General features: G+C 43.6%; 1 protein-coding gene across 8 annotated transcripts in view; it reads left to right on the top strand.

The window, feature by feature from the left end:
* TANC2 (tetratricopeptide repeat, ankyrin repeat and coiled-coil containing 2) overlaps positions 1-23,374 on the top strand; it is a 454,397-nt gene that overhangs the window by 187,137 nt on the left and 243,886 nt on the right. For all 8 annotated transcript variants that reach the window (XM_083147487.1, XM_083147485.1, XM_083147486.1 and 5 more), the window contains one exon: positions 12,322-12,421. In XM_083147487.1, coding sequence (XP_083003613.1) covers positions 12,355-12,421 — 67 coding nt within the window. In that variant the 5' untranslated portion in view covers positions 12,322-12,354. The remainder of the gene's footprint in view (positions 1-12,321; positions 12,422-23,374) is intronic.

Below are 23,374 nucleotides of genomic sequence, written 5' to 3'. Positions count from 1 at the left end.
TGGGCCACCTGTGCCTGCAGTCTGCAGTGTGTCCCGCGTTTCAAACAAAAATTCTCCTGCAGCTGGTGCGCAGAACGCCAGCCGCACTGTTAGCGGGCTTCATCATGCCTCCGCATACTTTGTGCTGCTGTGCGTGTTATAATGAACCGGGCAGCCATTCATTACACATGCATAGCGAAAGGAGGGGAGCGCAGTGGGCCGGGCAGTGTACTCGCAGCCAGCTGAGCCAGGACTCTGAGTCGCTGGGTATTTATCTATCTATATCGACGGCCACCAGAGCACCCTCCATGAGTAATTACAGTGCAGGCCCTGCAGCCACGGCTCCCCAGTGACAGTGCTGCGGCACACAGTTTGGGAACCGCTGCCTTAGGGAGATTATTAGTGGCAGGCTCAACGCTGTTACCCTGTTTAGAGTGCATAATGTTTTTATGTGGCTTTATTATCAAAACTGATCTAGACAGCCAACGTTGGGACTAATTCAGCATGAGTTGTAATGAGTCAAGCACCCAGGACAGGGCAAGGCCTCCCTGAGCACCAGGTCCCGCCCCGTGATGTGCCTGTAATTTTTGGGGGGCACATCAGTATTGTGTAAGCACCTTGCAGTACTGGCTGCACAACAGCCACAGCCATAACCCTCATATGGTTTGGAGACACCTGTTTTGTCCAGACCATGCCCAAAATAAAACTTCACCATCCCCGCAATGGACCATTGCCACCTCTGCAGCTCCCTTTGATAATTAAGTGCTTGGACACTGGTGCATGCGCAGTTTCACAGAAATCTGCAATTTTTTGAAAAGTGCGCGTCTTACTGAATTAGCCCCATTGAGGCAAAAGGGTAGAGGAAGGTCTTATGTACAGATGGACCTTCATACACAGCTATAGGCCGTACAGTGCGAGGCGCATATTGGGACTAATGCTGGCCACACATCAGACCAACTTTCCTCCAACCATCCAACTAGTTGGTTGGTTGGACTGAAAATCAATTCCAACCAATAATCAATTTGCTCACAAACTCAGGAGAATGGACAAAAACCTTCAGTGAAATTGTTTAAATCAAATAGGTCCAGCTACAGTACATTGTCTGAGTGACAGTTGTTGTCCATTTTCCGATTTGGGAAACAAAAGACTTAATTACAAATCACATTTGCTCCTATCCAGCACCAGGTTTTTATTCCAGCCAACCAACTAGTTGGATGGTTGGAGGAAAGTTGGTCTGATGTGTGGCCAGCATAAGCACCTCCAAGAGGTAAGTACACTGTGCAGCACATAGAATCTAGAATTACACACTCTGCACACAGATGTAGAAATGCTGCACATCAAATGAATCCGTGTAATCGAACAGAGTAGTTTTATCACTTCCATTATTTGTGTGAATAAGACTCTTCTATTGAGTAAGAAAGATGCTTTGCACGTGGCTAAGAAGCATGAGACCTGGCGCACCGAAAGGGGCTGTTTTGGCGCGATTGAAGCCAATGGGGGTATTATGTCTGTACTCCAGTAGAATCATTGTGAGTTGTACGGATCCAAAGCTGCATTTTTAAGCTGAATTTAAGCTGGCCAACCAATGTTGCATTTCAGATGGTTCCTGTTCTGTAGGGCAACTCCATCTGGTAACTATATATTGTTGATTTAGTTTTTTTTTTTGTGTGATGAAACTACTTATCTTAATGTTCACCAATGGAGAGAGACCAGATGTGAATTATGCATATATAATTACAGCAAATGAAAGTGCATTTAAGGTTATCCCTATTAGAAACTGAGTCACATATTAATTAGTTTATTGTCATAGTTACCAACATTTTTGCTTTTGCTTCTTAATGCGTGCTGAAAGTCCATATGCTTAATGTAGTTTGAACGTGTGATCTAATTTTGTATCAATTGCCTTATTGTCAGTTGGAATCAGTGTAATTGTAATGTTTGATGCTAAAACCTCGTTACCTAGTACATTTACCTTTTGTACCAACTGTGTGCAGTCTTTGATCCATTTTTATTCTGTTGGCATGGACAACTGCACTGCACCACTTCTCTTTTCTCTGTGTTAGTCTCTGTGCCAGCAGCTACTACAGGGGGGCTGCCGCTGACCCGTGCTTAGTGGTAGAGGCACTGCCACTGTCTGGGTTCCAGAACTTACAGAATATAGCTGACAGGCGCCAGGACTGACGTATGCGCACTCATGCGCAAATCCCCAGCTTTATGGATTGTATCAAATGCAGCCCATAGAAGCTGACTAGGGCTGATGATCAGGCAGTGAGTGGCTTTCTACAAGAAGCCAGCTCTTTGCTAATTGTAGCCAAGTCTGGCATTGCTAGAGGGAGGAAACACCAGATATTACTGCCTGTACCAGGGGTGACTGGTAGGTAGAACTTGAAATAGGTAGTCACTGCTAGTCACAATATAGTAACAACTGGCTCACTTCACCAGTGGTGGGCTGCAATTCTGTAGCCCATAAGTAAATGTTGCCACTGGTTGGATGTAATTCTCATTATTACTTCCAAATCTGTCTGTATGGGCAAGTGCACAAAACCATTTTTTGTTTCTTTTGTATTCTATACAACCTAATTACATTTCTGTGTTAAAGTAATTGCGTTTTCTTGTATATTTTTTGTCTCTTTGTGTAACATGGGTGGAACCAAAAATGTAATGTTGAGAGGAAGACAGAGACATCAGTTTGAAGTTGCCTAGGGCAGCTTAACCTTCAAATGCAACCCTAAAAACTGTCAATGCTGTCATTATAAGATAAAAGGGTATACGCTAATGGCAAACTATGGCATGTTCTATGCAGTATATCTGCTTTTAATATCACGGTACATGTTTCCTAGTAGACTGCAAGCCAGCGGCCCTGCCAAAGAGTGATACAAGATAGAGCAGCAACATACTTAGCCAAATTGTAAAGCTAGCACCATCAACAAAAAAGGCAGACAAAAACCCCTAAATAAGCAGGAAGACATATTTGATGGAATACTTATACTGTAGTAAATAGAAACAAGATTGTTAATTATAGGGAGCCGCAAGGTGTCTGCAGCAATACAGTGCTATCACAATAAATGTCTGTATAGATATAAAATAAAGTCTTCAGTAAGCGTCTGTCTGTTAATTCTAAAGAACCGCTAGATGGATATCGACTATCTCTCACTCTCTCTCTCATATATATATATATATATATATATATATATATATATATATATATATATATATATATATCTATATAGATATATATATATATATGTTCTGACGGACTGGCACACCGTTTCCAGGATATCAATTGCCGGGGTGCAATCACCGGTAGTAACAATACAGACAAAGAATAGCGGCACTCCCACGGACTTAGCTCAAGTCGGAAAAAATACCAGCACACCAGGTATTTAAGTCAAAGCGACGTTTCGGATTTTACTCCTTAATCATGCAAAAAACACCAACCATAGAACAATACAATTCACCCACCTAAATAGCAAAAGTGCACAGCGTCATGCTCACCCCGTCCACCGGCCCGAGCGTCCTCTCCGAGTTCCCGCACTTCCGGGTTGTGGTACGTGCGTCATCACGCCCACTCCGTCCCTCTGTGGGTTCTGGTTGCTAGGAGACCCCCCGATGCCGGGACTCGGGTGCAGGCGCTGTGAACAAACATAAGTGACACAATATATAAAGAGTGGAACACGCTGAAAAAATGCAATCATAGCAAGAACACAGAGAAATATGGCATATCACATAAACATGTTAAGAGACCACTATTCATTCAGCCCTCGAGGGAACATCGTGTCCAACTTAAATATCCATCGACTCTCAAGTTGGAGTAGACGTTTGGCACGGTCACCTCCACGGATATCTTGGGGCACATGATCAATTATCGTATACCGTAGGCTGGTCAGCGGGTGTTTAGCCACCACGAAATGGCGAGCGACAGGTTGTTCATGGATAATGTTGTTCTTGATAATTGCTGATTTGATTGCAGCACGATGATTGGCTATTCTTTCTCGTAGGGTGCGGATTGTTTTCCCTACATAGCATTTGTCGCAGGGACATCTGATCAGATAAATAATGTAAGTGCTGGTGCACGTCACAGGGTATCTGATGGAGAATTTTGCTCCTGAATAAGGGTGGTAGAAAAACTTGGTGTTTTGCATACCGCTGCATGTAATGCACCCCGTGCAGCGATAGCACCCCCCACTTCGCACTTGGGTATTCGAAGATACTCTATTGGATATTTCAGTTCGCACAACCCAATCCCGGATGTTGGGGCCTCGTTTATAACATGACATGAGTCTAGAATTTCTGAACTTCCCAAGGTTTTTATCTTACTGAATGACAGGCCAGAGGGATTTGCTTGCATCAGTGATGGTACGATCTGCATCATTGAATTCTCGGACCCAGCCGATTCTATCAGATGTCGACACCTCTTCCTTGGGTCTACGAGACAGCAGTTCATCTCTACTTAGGGCATCTACCTTCCTTCTGGCAGTGGTTAGAACTGTCTGATCATAGCCCCTGGCTTTGAATTTATCAGACATTTTCAGCAGTTCTTGGTTAAGTTGTTCAGGTTCGCTCGTGATCCTCTTGACCCTAATCAGCTGGGATAGCGGTAAGCCTTTCTTCAAGGCAGGAGGATGGTGGCTTCGAGCATCTAGCAGCGTGTTTCTGTCAGTAATTTTAGAGTAGACTGATGTCGTCAGTTTGGTGTCTTTTATTCCGATGAGTACATCCAGATACTGGATGGACGTTTGACTCATGGAAAAAGTGAACTTGATTGGGCATTGGAGTGCGTTGATATCTGACATCACGTCTCTGAACTGTTGCTCAGTACCAGTCCAGAATAGTAGAATATCATCTATATACCGTGTATATAGTGCGATATAGATATATATAGATATAGATATATATATCTATATATATATATATATATATATATATATATATATATATATAGATATATATATCTATATATATATATATATATATATATATATATATATATATATATATATATATATATAGATATAGATATATATATATATATATATGTCTAGTGTCTGTGTGTTGGCAGTGAGTGTTTTTGCATGTTTGTACAATGTAGTAGACTAGCTTTTGAAGCATTAGCTTCAAGCCGGTTTACTAGTGTGTGTGTGTGTGTGAATTATTGTGTGTATGTGTGTGTGTGTGTGTGTGTGTGTGTGTATATATATATATATATATATATATGTATATATATTACCCAAGATGTCTGGCACTCATCTGCTGAATATGCTGATGACGACCTGGTGCCTTCCCAACGGGGCCTTGCAGCCTTTAAGTACAGGAAAAAGGGTACTTATATGTTAGTTGGGCGCCCGCTATAGTTAGTACGCTCATACCCCCACTATCCAGGTCCGCCTGGCTTAGTGGGCGCCCAACTAACATATAAGTACTGGTAAAAGTATAGGCGGCACTCACGGATTTCATATAAAGTAAACTTGTTACATATATGTGTGAGTGTGTGTGTGTGTGTGTGTGTGTGTGTGTGTGTATCTTGTTCCAAGTGAGTCTGTATTTATTTTAATTTTTTAATTTATGTGCTTTTATTGTGCATTGGTATATTTGTTCCATTTCGGTATGAGAGATGGGCCTTTCTATTTTTCTAAATGGAAGCATATTCTAACAGATGGTGTTATTGAGCATTTACATATATAGTTTTACATGTGTTTGCTATGATTTCCTATTTGATGACACATATTTAAATATACATGTTGAGACAAGAATACATGTATTCTTAAATGTCATGTGCTTTTAAATTGTGTTTTTAGCATGGTAATAAAATTCATATAAAATCCAGTATGTGTAACACTAACAGAAGATCATAATCTACTGCAGGGGTTCTCAAACTATATTGCTCTGGGACCCCATCAGACCATAAAAATTACTACAGGACCCCAGCAAGTTATGACAGAATGGCCACCAGAAGTGTGGTTAGTGAAGTGACCGCTATTGTGACATGGAGGCAGTGGGTAATAAGGGGATGGAAAAGGGGGATGAAAGAGGGAAGCAGAGGGTGTTTACGTAATGAGTTCTTCCCTATCCCCCCTCCACAGACACATTTATTTATTTATTTATTTATTAACCGTTTCTTATATAGCGCACACATATTCCGCAGCGCTTTACAGAGAATATTTCAATATTCACATCAGTCCCTGCCCCAGTGGAGCTTACAATCTATATTCCCTACCACATGTATACGCAGACATTCTAGGGTTAATTTGTTGGGAGCCAATTAACCTACCAGTATATTTTTGGATTGTGGGAGGAAACCGGAGTACCCGGAGGAAACCCACGCAAGTACGGGGAGAATATACAAACTCCGCACAGTTAGGGCCGTGGTGGGAATTGAACCCATGACCTCAGTGCTGTGAGGCAGTAATGCTAACCATTACACCGTCCGTACTGCCCACATTAATCTGATGATCAGCAACATGGCGTCGTGACCCCAAGTTGAGGTGGTCGGGACCCACTTTTGGGTCAGGACCCACAGTTTGAGAACCGCTGATCTACTGAATAGTGAGTAGTCATGATATGAAAATAAGCCATGCATATCCAGACATATAGTCCAGTGGAAACGGCCTTTACATATTAGACCTTTTTTTTGTGTGTGTGTGTGATTATTTTTTAATCCAAAACATCCCCTTTAATGGCCTTTATCCTTTCTATAAAAGCTCCTTCTGTGTTTCTACTTATTGAGTAATTATATTACCAGCAATACTTTTTTCTGATTTTTCCATTTCTATTGATTTCTCAGTGACGAATCCTGTCTGATAGGGAAATGTGATATTTCTGACCTCTTCTCTCTGTTTACAGTCCATCTCTTGATAAAAATATGTCAGGGCCTATTTCCAGTGGTGGCAATTCCTGGAACCTTATTACACTTATAGTTATATCGGAGAGGTCTGCTATATTTTTTATTTAAAAGACAATGTTTTTAACAGGTTATTCGTCCTTTCCTTGTAGTCTGTCAAATAACATCAGTGTCCTAAAACAAACTGTTCTGTTACCTGATGGTGTGATCATTTGTATTGCATTAATTAAATTTTGTAGAATTAATAGAGAGGCAAAGTTAGTGAGCCATTTCCGCATACTAGGCAGGTTAGTTATGATTAACCTAATGTAATAGAATCGACTTGAATAGAATTTAACCCTATAGATTTAAGGCCATTACACACTGGGCGACTTTTGAGCTGAAAGTTGCTCAGAACAGCATGTTTGAGCGGCTTTCAGCTCAAAGCCGTCCAGTGTGTATGCCCCAGCGATGAGCGGTGAGCACTGCTGCACGCTCCCGCAACATCGCCGGGAAAGCCGTTCATCTGCTGGTATTACCAGCAGATGATTGGCTTTGAGGACGGCTTTGCATAGTGCTGCGCTATGCAAAGCCATCCTTCCCCCTGCTGATGGCGCCGGGCAGGGGAAAGCCACTGAGCGACTTTCTTGCCAGTGATGATCGCGATCATCTCTGACCATACACGCTGTACATAGGCGCTTAGTGTGTATGGACCTTTACTAAAGGTTCTAAAAGGATAAATGGTGGTGTAGCAAATTAGCAACAAGAGATATACGACAGCTCCTGTAGCCTCTTGACACCCACTGGTGGTCTCCAGATAACATTGCACTCCATTTTAGTATGCCAAGTATTTTAATCACCTAGTGATTATCGGGTTTTCTCAGACCCCTTTTGTCACTGAGCAGACAGTTCCTTCCAGTTGAATGTAAACAACCACTAGTCCCGGTTTGTGGTGGTCGCTGGTCATTGTTTTTGGTTTGATCGTGATGAAAGTGTTTATGTTCCTTGTGTAGAACATTTTAGTTCAAAAAATATTTTGGTTAATCCATATAATATAAATTAACTTGTGGTGAAGTTGAACTAAGCATTGGCGAGATATATAGTGGAGCGAAATAAAGTACCAGACAATTGGCTGCAGTCATATTTAAAATATGGCAGTGGAGTGGCAGGTACTTTTTCTCTCTACTTTATCACTCTCCAAAGTTTAGTACATCTGCCGCTGTATCATTTAACATATTGAAGCTCATGTAGTGTGGACATTAGCTATTCGATTTATATTCGGGTATGGGTCATAGGGTCGATTTAAATTAAGGTCAACAGTCAATAGGTCGACTACTATTGGTCTGCAGGCCATAAGTAGACACATGAAAAAGGTTGACGTGGCTAAGGTCAACAGGGTCAAAAAAGGTTGGCACAAACAATAGGTCAGCATGGAAAAGGTGCTTTGGGCATGGTGCATCGCTACGCTCGGCACACTAATATATTCTCCCTCTATGTTCGCTTGGATAGTCGACCTATGGTGTATTGACCTTTTTCATGTGTCGACCTATGGCCTGTCAACCAATAGTGGTTGACCTATTGACTGTCTATTTATTGTCGACCTGTATAGACCTACCTATATCTCAATCTGATATACAATAAATGAAGCTTGGCGTCATATAAAGCAAATATTAAGAGTTGCATCTGACTGATACCTCTTTCATCGCAAATGCTGGGTCGTACCCAGGATTTGGACACTGGTCCGTCCCAGGTGCGACCTGGTATGTTCGAGGTGAAGGTCCCCTCAACGACAGGGCAATAAGTCCCGTCTCTGACATCACACCGGGGTAAGGCAGAGTTGCGGCGCATCATCAGAGGGTGCAGGCAGCGCTTGGAGCTGATGTTGCCTCCTCCCTATAGTGTAAACAGGACTCGGGTAGCTCGACACATTTATGGGTCAGAATGCCAGGTTGCTGGACGCGGGTTTTTCCTGTTGGTGTTTTGACACTGCACAGTGACCCTGGTTGGATTTGGGTTATTTGTGTGGTGTGAAAGGGGTATGAGGAAAGGGTGAGGATGATAATGAAGGGGTTCGCCTGTCATTGCTTGTAAGACTGTTGCTTATTGCTGCTCTAGACAGATGTGTTTTCATGCATTACTGCTGCAGTAGCGCCAAATTTACTCTCTCAGCGCACCAGGTCCTTTGAGATTCTACTAGTGCAGAGAGGGGTTTTTGTTACTTCTTCATCTTTGGGGCCACAGCTTACGCTATGGAACTTACTTAATGGTGCTGATAAGCATTATCATCCCCTCGCGGGCTTGCTTAACTCGCCACGCTTCGGTCTCAGTGGCTTGCTTCGCTCGCCACAATTTTACTAGGGGTAATAGATGGTGGCGTGAATCATCCTTATGTAGCGGTTAAGTAGTGGCTATCGTAACTGGCCTAGCGGTGGCTACAAAGATGAGGAAGTATTGTTTGCCAAAAATGTGTTTAAAGCTGCATACACATTAGACTAAATTTTAAAGGATATGCAGGATAACGACCAGTCATTACATTTTCGTGCATATCATTGTGTGTGTGTACGCACTATAATGTTAACAATGCATGCTTCTGTGAGTATATGCAGCTCAAGCTAAGGTTATCGCCAAAAAATGTATACTACCGGAATGTGATCATAAATGATATTGTTTGTAAAATCGTTTATTGTGTATGCACTATTTGTTTGTCAGGGAGTTCTAGACAGCTCAAAGGAAAACATTGACAAAACCGTTGTCTAATGTGGACACCGCTTAATTGCAACTCAGTATGACAAGGATGCCTGATTAATTTTTATATGTGACACTTGTATATCTGTGTGAGACTGATTCTCTGAATGTTGTATACATAGGAGTACACTACAGGGAATGTGCTTTTGTTTTTTTTTTCCATGGAAAATTATTTTGTGCACTGTATACAGGCTCAGTAGTACACAGATATTCAAGTGTTGCATATAAAAATAATCAGCACAGACTCTGGGTGCGTCCTAGTTAAATTACATGGTCATTAAGCAGCCTATTTACTAAGCCTTGGATTGAGGTAAAGTACAAGCCAATCGGCTCCTAACTGCTATGTTAAAGGCAGTTGCCGACTTTATCAGTCTCCTCTCCGGGAGAAGCCGGAGAGGAGACTTCCAGCTGCAGTTCGGGGGTGGGGCTTGAGCGTGATGTCATTAAGCTCCGCCCCCAGGATGTAAAATACCCCAATTCACGGATCTCCATGGAGGGGGCAGGGCTACAATGACACGATTGTGGTCATTTTAGCTACACCCCCTCTTCTGAGACCTGCGGATTACTGCATTTAAATGCAGGGTTCAGGGGGAAGACGCCACAATCGGGGGTGGCATGGGGGTCCCACAGAATACGGGAGGATCGCCTACCTTTCCGGGGGGGCCGGGAGGAGGACTCGATTTTCTGGATCCTCCCGGCCATTCCGGGACGGTAGGCAACCCTGGTTAAAGGCAGTGTTTTAAAAAATGACCAGAACTTTATCTCCATCCAAAGTTTAGTAAATAGACTCCTTAGACTTTTTTATTTGCAAAAAGCCACACAAAAAAACTAGCAGAGTTGCACACGAACTCATGATGTATTTGGGGCTACATATATGAGGACATCACACATCTGTGTGTATGTTTATTAAAGTTATGCATGTAATAAGTCCAGACCATGAATGTGATTGTTCATATCATAGAAGATTATTGTTGTGGCAGCGAACAACTGAGTATCAAGTGTTATGTTCTAGTACAGTGATTTCAAACTCATGGCCCTCCAGTTGTTGTGAAACTACACATCCCTGCATGCCCTGGCTCAGATTTTATATCATGGATTGCTAAAACTGTGGCAGGGCATGCTGGGATGTGTAGTTCCGCAACAGCTGGAGTGCCATGAGTTTGACACCACTGTTCTAGTAAAAGGAGGCCTGTATGGCAGTTATTCACAGGGAGAGGAAAAGTTATGGGGCGATTATAGCCCCATTTCTAAGCGATCTGACTAAATCGCTTAGAAAGGAAGCACGGTTCCCTCCATATGTATGGCCCCCTTCCACAGTGATGTGCTATCAATTTTAGTGACCATTATTTTTCCATTGTATGTTCTCTGAAGTTGCCCTACAGGTTACACAGTGCAGGATGAGTAACTGCTGGGCTTTACCTGCGTGTAGAAAAATGATTTGGATCCTCAAACGAAGTGACTGTTTTCCTAAGTGGTGATTTTCTGTGTTTTTATTATAATATTGGCAGCCGGTTGCTGTTAGATTGAGTGTTAGCGTGTCTGTCTGCCACTTGCACTGATAAACCTGTTTCATGAATTTACCTCCTTCTGAGCATCTAGCTGGTATTTCCGTTATATCTCTACAGTGTAAACTGTTTAAATGTAAATTCCATCTGTAACCAAATTCATTTTATGGTATTTAGAACTTTTATGGTTTGAGTGACTAAAACTTATCAGGAAGGAAAAGTTAAACACCACTGGGACCTTAATTATGGCTGTCGTCTTACTGTATAAGCAATGTCTTTTTACATATTGTATAAATACATGGGGCCGGATGTATTGAGCTAGGAGTCTGGCGGCCGTGCCAGATACCGGACGCACTCTGAAGTTTTTTTAAAGGGGCAATAATTTACAAGGCAAATTTATGCCTAGTATATGACTACCCCTTAAAAAAAAAAAAAAAAGAAGAAATATTACCCGACGGTTAATATTACAGGCGCTTATGAGATGGGTTGTTGAGCTAGCTGCTCACACACTGGGAAGGTCAAATCCCAGAATAGAAAACAGAGAAAAGTGTGGTTATTGGAGCGCTAAATAAACTGTAATTTAGGTTTAGATTCTTATTAATAATAAATTGATTTTTTTATGTGATACCCGATTGGTCAATTTATTATCAATAAGAATCTTAACCTAAATTACAGTTTATGTAGCTCACCACCGACCATTCCTCTCACCCCTTTAAAAAACCTCTGAGTTCGGGCGGGGTCCCGTACGGCCGCTGGACTCACAGCTCATAACGTCCGGCCTGTGGAGAGGGATTTCAGTATGGTGGGGTATGTTAGTTTGACAATGTTTAGGTTTACCTTAAGAGATGGACATGTTTAAGGTTGACACTGGCGAAAGGTCGACAATTGAAAAGGTTGACATGAGATTTTCACTTTTTATATCAATGTCTACACCAACAGATGAACCCAGATTAGTGTCCCCTAACATGGTTCTCCCTTCCACATGCCAGGTGGCTTGCTGCACTTGGCACACTTTACCGTTCCCAATCGGAGTATGAATAACATATGCAAACAGGAGGGAAATTAGGTTCTTATTTATGTTTAATGAATATGGATTACAAAACCAGATGAACCAGCCTCCTAAAGTTGATATTTTCCTATGTGATTTGAGAATTGACAAATATAGTCTTCTAGCATTCATGTTTTTCATTTTCAGAATTACTTTAATAGGGTACGTAAAGATACCATTTCACACAATTGATATTTTTAAGTACAGATGTTTATTTTCTATTTCAGATTCCTGTCTGACGTGAGATTAGTAACGCAGACATGTTCCGAAACAGTCTGAAGATGCTTCTAAGTGGTGGAAAGTCAAACAGGAAAAACCGGTCTAGTGGTAAGGAAATAATACAACTGTCACTTTTGGTCCAGAAGGCATAACATTTGATTGTGAATTCCTATAAGTGTAACATTGGTGTTTAAAGTAATATGGGTGCAGCTACCAAAGTGAATCTGCAGAAATATTTGTGGCTAAATGCAGACCCTGGAGAATTTATTAAAGATGTTGGTAAGCTCTGCCAAGGTACAGCTTCTTAATAGAGAACTTGGCAATACGTTATCATCTTTTCTGCACTTTTGCACTTGCATGTGCTCCAAATTGTGCATGCGCAAGTTCTGAAACTGCGATCACAGCAGATCGCAGTTTTAGTGCTGGCTGGGGGGTGTTGACCAGCCACTTGTGGGAGCAGTCCGGACCACTTGGACTAGGCTGCACACAGCCAGGGGACATCCAGTGATGTGTGAGCATTTGATGTGACACATCGTGGGATGGGACCCGGTGTGTGGGCGGTTTTGCCCTGTGCTGTTTGCCCGCTCCCAGTGCATCCTAGCACCAGGAGTTGTATTTAAGCAAATACCCACTAAAATAAAACTCACTCTTAATCATGCCTATAGAATGGTTGACCCTATTCAGTGCATACAGTACTTTCTATAGGGAATATTGTGCTCCACCTTATTCTGCTGTTTTGTATACGGTACAGATCGCAAACTCTAGAAATATATTCGCTATCAGCGTAAACCCCCCCCCCCCCCCCCCCCCCCCACTGCATATCCTTTGTGGAAGCAGAGGTGCCTGGATGGCATTGGGAGTATTGTGAAGTCTATAGGCTGCTGTCACGTGGTCGTACAACACTTTTTTTTTTCTTTACTACATAATGGCTTGTGATTGGGAAAACAGATGTCAAATTAAATGTCTCAGTAGAATAGAAACATACATTTTATTCTATTAATTGATCTTCTGGGCATATAATTATCCATTACCAATGCACCCAAGGGTGACAATACTACAAATGGCATGTGTCCCAGACACTATACCCTGTAATCTGTTCATTTAAGAGGTGGGGTTGTTTACTTTCCATTATTTCCCTTTTTTTCCTCTCGTTTTTTTTTGTGTGTGTGTGGTTAGAAGCACATATTCTCTGACACTACTGCAAATGTTTGTGAGCCACAGACCATGTCTGATTGGAATCCATGAGGTCCAATATCCTTTAGTTGAATAACCTAATCTAGATCATAAACTCTGACCAGATTACTGTTTGTTTGCTGGTTCATTCATTACTCTTTTAGTTACAGTCTTGTATTATTGTTATAGTATAATACTTTGAAACATGTAGGACTCTAAAATGAATTATTGATTAAATATCCATTTACGTTTATTTACTTGCAGTAGCAATATATATTTGTTCCATTCCTTTAGTTTCCAGCAGGAGGCAGCATCCTGCCATTTCACATTATCTATTCTAAACACATTGAGCATTTATTATGAGGATACTTTTCATTAGGAGGAATTGTTTTGAAGCATTTTTCTGTGTGGGCAGAGCTAAACGATTTCATTTAAAAAGAAAAAAAACTACCCTACTTCCCTTCCCTACAGTGGTAAATTATGTATTGTCAGGCGCTGCGGAACCCCTGTGGCGCCATATAAATATTGATAATGATAATAATACCCTGCACCTTCTGCCAATTGTTAATGCATTGTAGGAAAGGGTCGCATGGGTGTAGTATCACCCCAGTGGAGCAGAACTGAACTATAAACACTATTTAAGATTTGGTTTTATTTTATTTATGGCAAACCTTAAATAAAGCATTTTATTCAGAGTAACTGTTAAACAATGAAAGAAAAACAATAGTCGTGTGGAACTACAAGAACAAGCAAGCCCTAGTAGGTGTTAACTGTTTGGGTATGCTGGAATTTATAGAGCAGCAAGAGGGAATGGGCCTGTATGTGACTAGTCAATCAAAGCGGTATGCCTCTGTTTGACTGGAGTGTTAGAAAATTACATACAGTCCACATGTGGGTTATGAATTGGCTACGCTGATGGAAATCATTGATGCATTGCTATGTTGAACAGAGGTGACGTTGCTATGGGCAACATCACCTCTTTTTTTTATTTTTAGAAGCTTTAGTTTATTTACCCCAGATATGGACCCAAACCATCTTTTAAACAAATGATTCTTGGAATCCTGGGACAGCAGTGCTATAACATATGTAGCTTTAGAAATATCACTCTCCGCGCATTCAGTGGCCCTTAATACAAGCAGCCCACCCACATCGGCCTAGAGCAAGCAGTGTGTTGTCTAAACATGCACCAAGTCACTGAACCTACAGTGTATGCCACATTTTGTGTGATGAGTTAGGGATCCCTAGAGAGTACAGTAGTGTCTCAGCTTAGCATATCTCTTACCAATGATCTACGACTTTTGTCAATTTAAACAACTTCAGCTAGCATCAGTGCCCTTTTAACATTGAGCCATAAAACAAATGCCCTCTCTGCATGTGCATGCCATATTATGCTGACAGCAGAACAACAGTCCATGTGTTTAATCCTCCTTTCTGGATAGGTCCAAGCATCAGTCTTGTACAACAAGGGCGCAAGTGTTACCGGGCACAAATCTTTGTTTCTGTTGCCATCTGAAACCAAAGCAGCAACAATTGCCAACATTTCAGGGAGGAAAATGGGCCTTTTGTCAGACTTGGGGGGAAATGTAATGCCTTTTGTTTCTTGGATTGTGAAATCCCTATTAAAGGCCAAGTGTTGCATCCTGAATATTCTGTCTTCCGTCTGCTCAAAGACAGAAACTTAACAAATGGCAAATAAAATAATCTGAAGAACCAGGTGACTGGTTTGTAGTGATGACTGTTCATGCTGATTTATTGTGCTCAAAGACTGATCAAGGCAAAAAAGGTGTGTGCTAGCAGCTAAGAGAGCCAGACTATTTATGTTATGGGTCTGATTCCCAGTAGAGTGATGTCTCTGTTGTGTGTCTCATTTCATTGCTCTGCGAATGTCACCTTTTGTGGCTCAATAAATCCCCCTAACAAAGTCATTTAGAAATAGCACAGTATGCAGGGCAGTCCGGTCACGGTCTGTGGACGTGGACTGTAACCAGACCCCAGTTTCTGCTTCCCACCTGTTGATCATTCTGTTACCTTTTGTTTTGTTTTTTTTCTTTCCAACAATATAGATGCGAACACTAGTCCAATGTTGCCCTTTGCTTATCTAATAACCTTCAATTCATGATTCCTACTGCTGTGTAATGAAATGTTTAGGATTTATTTACAAATGTTGGTAGAGGAGAAGTCCAGTAACACCTGCCCCTTAACAGTAAAGGTGCCCACACACTAGAGAGATCTGCGATCATAAGATGTGCGCATAAATTAGCCTTGAAATCTTATTTCCGTCCTGGACAAAAGATTTCAGGCAAGCGCACATCTTTACCAAAGACTTTTCGGTACTTGTGAGTTATCTGGGCTGCCGATTTTTTGATTGTATGCCTTAAGTTAAGGCATACAATCAGATGCGATGCGATATCGCATCGCATCGCATCGCATGCGATCATCGGATGCGATGACCCGATTTTTCCATAGGAATCAATGTTAAAATGGACTGAGTCCATTTTAACATGGAATTCAATGGGAAAAAGGGGTCCTTTTCATATCCCTACTATCCAAGTGGGCATGGAGTTGGATATAAACCTGTGGCGAGCGTAGCGAGCCACCGAGCCCGAAGCGTGGCGAGCGAAGCGAGCCCCGCGAGGGGACGGTATTCTGTGTCCCCTCGCGGGGCTCGCTACGCTCGCCACGCTTCGGGCTCGGTGGCTCGCTACGCTCGCCACAGGTTTATATCCAACTCCATGCCCACTTGGATAGTAGGGGTATGAAAAGGACCCCTTTTTCCCATTGAATTCCATGTTAAAATGGACTCAGTCCATTTTAACATTGATTCCTATGGAAAAATCGGGTCATCGCATCGCATCGCATCGCATCCGATGGTCGCATGCGATGCGATGCGATGTACCCGATCCGACCCGATTTAGAAATCGGCAGCCCGGATAACTCACAAGTACCGACTTTTCTTATGATCCCGTGTGCATTCCTAAAGGCCCACATACACTACGCGATTTTGCCTCGATATCACCCGTTTCTGGAGGATTGGGCCGAGAAATCGGGTGAAATTGGCCAAATTGCGTAGGGTATGACATCTGATCTGATCCGATACGCGGTCCCGTGCGCATCGGATCAGATCCAGATGTCAGACGGTCTGCACATAAGATTAATCATGTGCAGCCGTCTGTTGGAGCATCAGGAGCAGGCTGGCAGTGGGTACCTGTCCGGGGAGCGGCAGGAGCAGGGACTGGTCCGGGGAGAGGCACAAGGTGTAGCGGCAGGCAGGGAGCGGGGACAACGGCGCAGATGCTGAGCAGAGACCGGTGGCGTGGCGGGAGAATAGAAGGAAATCCAAATTTCAAAAGACTGAGCGGCCGCTGATTGGCTGGGAACTCAGCCAATCAGCGGCCGCCCAGTCTTTTGAATAGGATGGTTTCTATTCTCCCGATCGCTGTGGGGACCGCAGAGCGGCGGGATAATAGAAACCATCCTATTCAAAAGACTGGGCGGCCGCTGATTGGCTGAGTTCCCAACCAATCAGCGGCCGCTCAGTCTTTTGAATAGGATTTCCTTCTATTCTCCCGCCGCGCCCCTGGTCTCTGCTCAGCATCTGCGCCGCGGTCCCCGCTCCCTGCCTGCCGCTACACCTTGTGCATCTCCCCAGACCAGTCCCTGCTCCTGCCGCTCCCCGGACAGGTACCCACTGTGGGAGTCAGGAGTCTGGGAGACAGGTACCCACAACCATCCGCTGCCTGCCGCTACACCTTGTGCCGCTCCCCGGACCAGTCCCTGCTCCTGCCGCTCCCCGGAGAGGTACCCACTGCCAGCCTGCTCCTGATGCCCCCCCCCCCCCACACAGATTTTTACATGTGATAAATCGCATCCGATTTATCACATGTAAAAAATGGCACATCAAGTGCCAAAACTTATCAAGCTCCCCCGGGGAGCTGCCCGGGAAGCTCAGGGGAAATCGGGGCTGACTTGTCCTTAGGACAAGTCGCCCTAGTGTATTTATTTATTATTTATTTATTAACAGTTTCTTATATAGCGCACACAAAGTTGTTGTTTTGTCCTTCAGTTTCACTTTGGTGTAACGCTGGTATAACGCTGTAGTTATGAATCAGTTTTCCCACTTTAATAACGGCCCACTTCAATCTAGGCCCACAGATAAACTCTGGCCACAGCCGTATGCAATGACTACTAAAGTACTCTAACAATGCATGAGTTCCCAATTCCCAATAATTGGAATCCACTCACTCAGTGCAACTCTTAACTTCTAAAACTTTGAATATTACTCTTTCTGCTTGCATATGCACTGTCTGTTTTGAAAATGCACAACTGTACCTCTAATGACTTCACCTCTCCTGCTCTTCCATTGATAATATGTGTCCCCCAACATTTTATTCTTGGCCCTTTTCTTCTCTATCTCTATACGTCCTCTCTGGGTGAGCTTATTTGCTCACTTAACTTCCACTATCACCTCTATGCTGTTAATACTAAAATCTACCGATCCTTTCCTGATCTCTCTCCCTATATCCTCAGTCATATCTCCAACTTTCTCTCTGCTGTCTACTCTTGGATGACCCAGTGTATGGGGGCCTTAAGGATCTTTTGTTAAATCTTCTGATCTTTTGTGCAGCACGTAAGATCAGAAGATTCAGCTAAAGATCCACGGGAGCGCGCATTGGACCAAAATCGGCCGATTTTGGACCGATTATCGGTAAAAATCGGACGATATATCGTCCGATTTATCGGAAATCGGCCCAAAAATCGTTCTAGTGTGTGGGCACCTTAAGATTACTACAGTGTTCCCATACTGTGTGCCTAAGCACCCTGGGGTGTCAAGAGGTTCTTTTAGGGGTGCTTCGGGTTGGTGATCCAAGACAAGAACAAATAATTTATGGGCAAATTAATAGGCAAAACCAGTGCTAGTGGCTGTCCTAAAGCATGTTGACAATGAAAAAATAAAAAAAACTATTATTTTATATGCTATTCTTATACAAATATCAATACCCCTCACAAATGCCCCTTACAAAATGTCTGCCCGCCTGCAGCAGACAGTTTATTAAGGATGCTAGAGGAGGCGGCGGCGGCCTCTTCTTGCATACTTAATAGTGGTCTGCTGTAAGGGGTGGCATTTTGTGAGGGGTATTTTTCATTGGCAGCAGGAGGAGTGCCAGGACCGCAGACAAGTAGATCTGCAGATCGTCGCTACAGACCTGGCAGCGGAGTTGTGAGGTGGTGGTTTGGGGCTTATCCTTCCTGGGGGGTGCCAAACTTTTCTGATGGGGGCACCCATTTTTAATTTACGCCACTGGGGACAAATGTAGTCTTCTCTGAAAGACAAGACATAAGTGTCTTTCAACCACACACATAGAGGATCCTCTCGAGTGACATTGTTCTCCATTTTACACTCACCCGCCTGGCTGTACATCTGCACATCGGCTGTGGCTGCTATGAACCCTTGTTATATGTTCAGCAGTCCTCCCTCTGGATGAATACCTCCTCTCTTTTGTGCTCTATGCCGATGCATACCCAGAGCATATATGGGGCAGGTCCTGATGAAAAGCGCCTGTCCCTGTTTTATGCTTTTTTTTTCAGCAAGAGGAGTGGTTCCTGCCGCTGCATCCCTCCTGGCTATGCCACAGTCTCTCTAGTTTTTCACGTGTCATCTGAAGATGCCCAAAGTCTTCATGAGTTTTGAGAGAGCTGCCATCAGTGTGGAATGTGCAGAAAGTACTAAAGCAGAATTCCTGATTGATATCTTATACATCATGCAATATATTCCAAAAGCCTGAAACTACCTAGAATACAGCATATTCTTCCTACCCAAACTCATGAAATTTCTTTAAAATCTAGGAACCAGGATGAAAATGTAGGAGCCAGATAAACTAATAGGGACAGTGCACACAGAAGGCGCGCCTCAATATTTTATATACGCAATAATGCTGTTACATATACCGCACACTGTAATGCCTATTACATATATTACCACATGCCGTAATTACATATAATGCCAAATAAGTACTGCTTACCTACATGCTCGTTGCTATGGGTTTCATGATTAATGCCAGGGGTTAACATGCTTGTTCAACCTGCTCATTGCCAAGGGGTTAACCTTCCTTGCCAGGGGTAAATGCTCATTGCCATGGGGTTAACCTGCTCTGTCACATGTTAACCTGCTCATTGCAAAGGGGTTACATGCTCTGTCAGGGGAACCCACTCTCCCAGAGGTTAACCTGCTTGTTGCCAAGGGGTAACTGGTAGCCTCCTCCTCCACGCCAGGCAGATCGTTCATTAACCCCTGTATAAGAGCAGGTCCACCGTGGCGTTGCTATTTCAAAACTCGCACTAGATCGTGAGCCATTCAGAGCTACCACTGCCGCTCCTGAACTGGCTCACGAACCGCAAACTCCAATTCCGCAATGCCAGCTCGAGTTTTGTTATAGCCGCGTCTTGCCTTTTACACATTCGGGGGTTTGACAACCGCTCTGCCCGGCTGGTACCGCAAGCCTACTCAGCCAAAACCAGATTCTGTTTCCTCCCAAAAAAAAATCTGGTCGCCGTGGTGACCTGGCCCCCGGGGTTTGCCGAGCCCTGCTTTACCTTCCCATCCTCCTCTCATTTTTGTAGCTATCAAGAGAATAATCTGAACTGCGGTACTGTAATGTAGCATTATATTAATGATACTATAGTGTGGCATAATATGAAATGAGGGCACTGTAAGGTGGTATTATATGAACTGGGGAAATGGCATGATTTTTACAGGCAACATTACAATGTGGTATCATGTACTGGTAGAGTACTCTGTGGTATAATACAAATTAATGGATTGATTCATGTTTGTGAGTAAAGCAAAAAGCACATAACAGGGCAAAGTCATCACTGCAGATGGGGCAGATGTTACCTGTGCAGAGAGACTCAAGTTTGGGTGTCTATGTTAAACATCCATTCGCAGGCAGTGCGGGCGAACCCGTGGTGCGAGCGTATCGGCATTCGCCGGGCGGGGTCTGGTGGACTCGCAAGACTGTGTATTTGCAGCCTTGCGCATCAACCAGAATAACCCCCTTAATTTCAATGTAGATAAGTGCAAAAACTTTTGTGATCGTCTCACCTCTGCTGAGCTTTTATTTTTCCTTCTACAAATTTGGATGTAGTATTAATGACCTCACTGATAACTGACCGTAAAGTTGATTTGAATTTTTTTTTACCATCAGAGGTTTGACCCTCCGCAGCACTAATTGTCTCTTCCCCGGAGTAATTAGCAAAGAAGATTGCTTTACGCTGTGGATTCATTTTCCATGCAAGTCTACATTTCACGCCTGGCCTTCCTTCATTTTAATGACGTGATGTTGTTAAATTAATACTTATGCAAATTTGTGTGCTGGCTGCCTCCCTCTCTTCTCACAGGCCTTTTTACTTGTTGAACAAGGTCAGAGAGCCTGTCATGTTACTGGATAAAAAGCAGAGGATACTGTGTTGTGAGGTATATCTTATGTAGAGTGTGCATCAGCAGACTCCTCAGGAGAAAAGAGGCCTTATGCTTTTGACTACCACTGACCTCCCTGCAGGATGTGTTTAGGACTTTTAAGGTCATCCCCTATAAATATCTAATTTGCATGAATGGGAGGGAATGGATTTGACAAGTTGCAAGTTACATACCTCCCAACTTCTTTGCTTCAGAAATAGGGACACTCGCGCGTATGCAAATGAGGGCGCGGCTTATGCTAATTAGCCGCGACCTCATTTTCATACGAGAATAGATGCTGTGCGCATGCGCACAGCGTCTATTCTATTAGATTGGGGGGTCTCCCAACTGCCACCCCCCACAGCGGGACAATGCCTGCCGCGGGTGGGACAGCGGGACAGGACCCGAAAATCGGGACTGTCCCGCTGTAATCGTGACAGTTGGGAGGTATGAAGTTATAGTATGTACACACGGTGCAATATGGCTTCCGATGTTGCTGATATAGTGAACATCCGAAGCCATATCGCATGCTGATTGTGTGCTTTTTTAGGGCTTGTGAGCCCGATGCGCTGAAGATGCGCGCTCCCTGTGAGCGAAAATCGGCAGCCAAGAGAGGGCAGCCAAGACTATATGGTGCAGATCTGCACTATATAGTCAAAATTGTGCCTCTGCATGCATGCCGTGCTATGCTAATCCCCATACGATCTGATCGTACGGGGACTCGCATAGCACGGCATATCTACCGTGTGTACACACCATTAGAAACACTGAGGGTGCAGTGCTCCCAAACACCCTTTACCGTCTCTCCCCCCAACCTGAGACCTCACACAAGGGGCGGATGGTCGATGACTGAAGAATTGCACCCAGAATGTCTGTTTGGACTAGTGATGGCATTGATGGCTCTGCCACCTATAGGCAATGTTTTTAGAGCCTTACTAGAAAAGCATTGATAGTTCAACCATTGATGTCTGAGTGTTGTGCAGTCCTCAGTCATTGAACCAGCGCCACTAATGTTTTCTTAACACCAGGTACCACTTTTGATGCTAGAGCATATGTCATCGGGCATATACCATGGCTGCAAAACCATTGCTGGTCAATGAAATTCCTTACTTGATGCTCTACACAGTGCTACTGGCTTCAGGGTGCCCTTCCAGGCATGGTCATCTTAACCTATGAGCTTAATGGGCAGCTGCCCATGGGCCCCCCAATTATAGGGGCCTACGAGCAGGGGCAGAATAATCAGGATTAAAGAAATGGATTTATGGACCTTATTCAGGTATAATTGGTCCCCCACGCATTTGCACGGGGGACCAATTTTTTGAGACTTGCATAGTAATTTATGCGCGTATGCAGCCACTGTGTGCGAGCAGCCACGGCGGGCCAGGGGATTCGCCCATGTGAACGCCCAGCGTAACCTCCTATGTATTAATTATGTGTTCTTACAGATTTATTATTATACGTTTGCTTGTGGAAGAGGGAGGTTTAACCTGAAAACTAACAGGATACGGGATGCGGTCATTTGGTCTACTGCATTATGGTCGACAGTCATTAGGTCGACATGCTAAAAGGTCGACATGACTCTAGGTCGACATGGGAAAAGGTCGACATGATTCTAGTTCGAAAGGTCATTAGTTCGACAGGTCATTAGTTCGACAAGGTCATTAGTTCGACATTGTCTATGTCGACATTCACAAGGTCGACATGGAGTTTTTCACTGTTTTTTGAGCCAACATGTGCCGACAGGCGGTATTTCATGCCCTACCATCCACTAGGGCGTGGTGGGAGAATAAAATAGTGTGCCGAGCGTAGCGAGGCACCGTGCCCGACGCATTGCGAGTGCAGCGAGCGATGCGAGGGGATGCAGTGCACTTTAAACTGTGTCCATGTCGACTGTGTTGACATTCAGGTAAAAAAACAGTGAAAAACCCCATGTCGACCTTGTGAATGTCGACATAGACAATGTCGAACTAATGACCTGTCGAACTAATGACCTTTCGACCTAGAATCATGTCGACCTTTTCCCATGTCGACCTAGAGTCATGTCGACCTTTTAGCATGTCGACCTAATGGATTCGACCTAATGACTTTCGACCATAATGCAATAGACCAAATGATCCCAACCCCAGGATACACAGGAACCTCATTCAAAAATAAAATGTTAGTATTGGATGTAGGTATCCTCTAAAGCCACTATTTTTGTTATGCTGCTAATGTAGGGCCTGTGTAAGAGGTGCAAGCAGTTCATGTACGGCTGCAATTACTCAAGGATTCCCCATTGTTAAATTTGCAAATGCCAGTGTAAGCATTCTTCTTGTGTACATCTGTGCATGGACTAAGCCAACCCTGCAAAGCCCACTTTTCTTATCTAAGCAATGCTCAAGTGGATCAGACCTCTCCACCTGAGGTCTGATCATGCTGGTGGATTAGACCCCTCA

The sequence above is a fragment of the Crinia signifera genome, chromosome 6, assembly GCF_055691185.1.
Source record: "Crinia signifera chromosome 6, ASM5569118v1, whole genome shotgun sequence".
NCBI lineage: Eukaryota > Metazoa > Chordata > Amphibia > Anura > Myobatrachidae > Crinia > Crinia signifera.
This window is presented reverse-complemented; position numbering and strand designations above follow the sequence as displayed.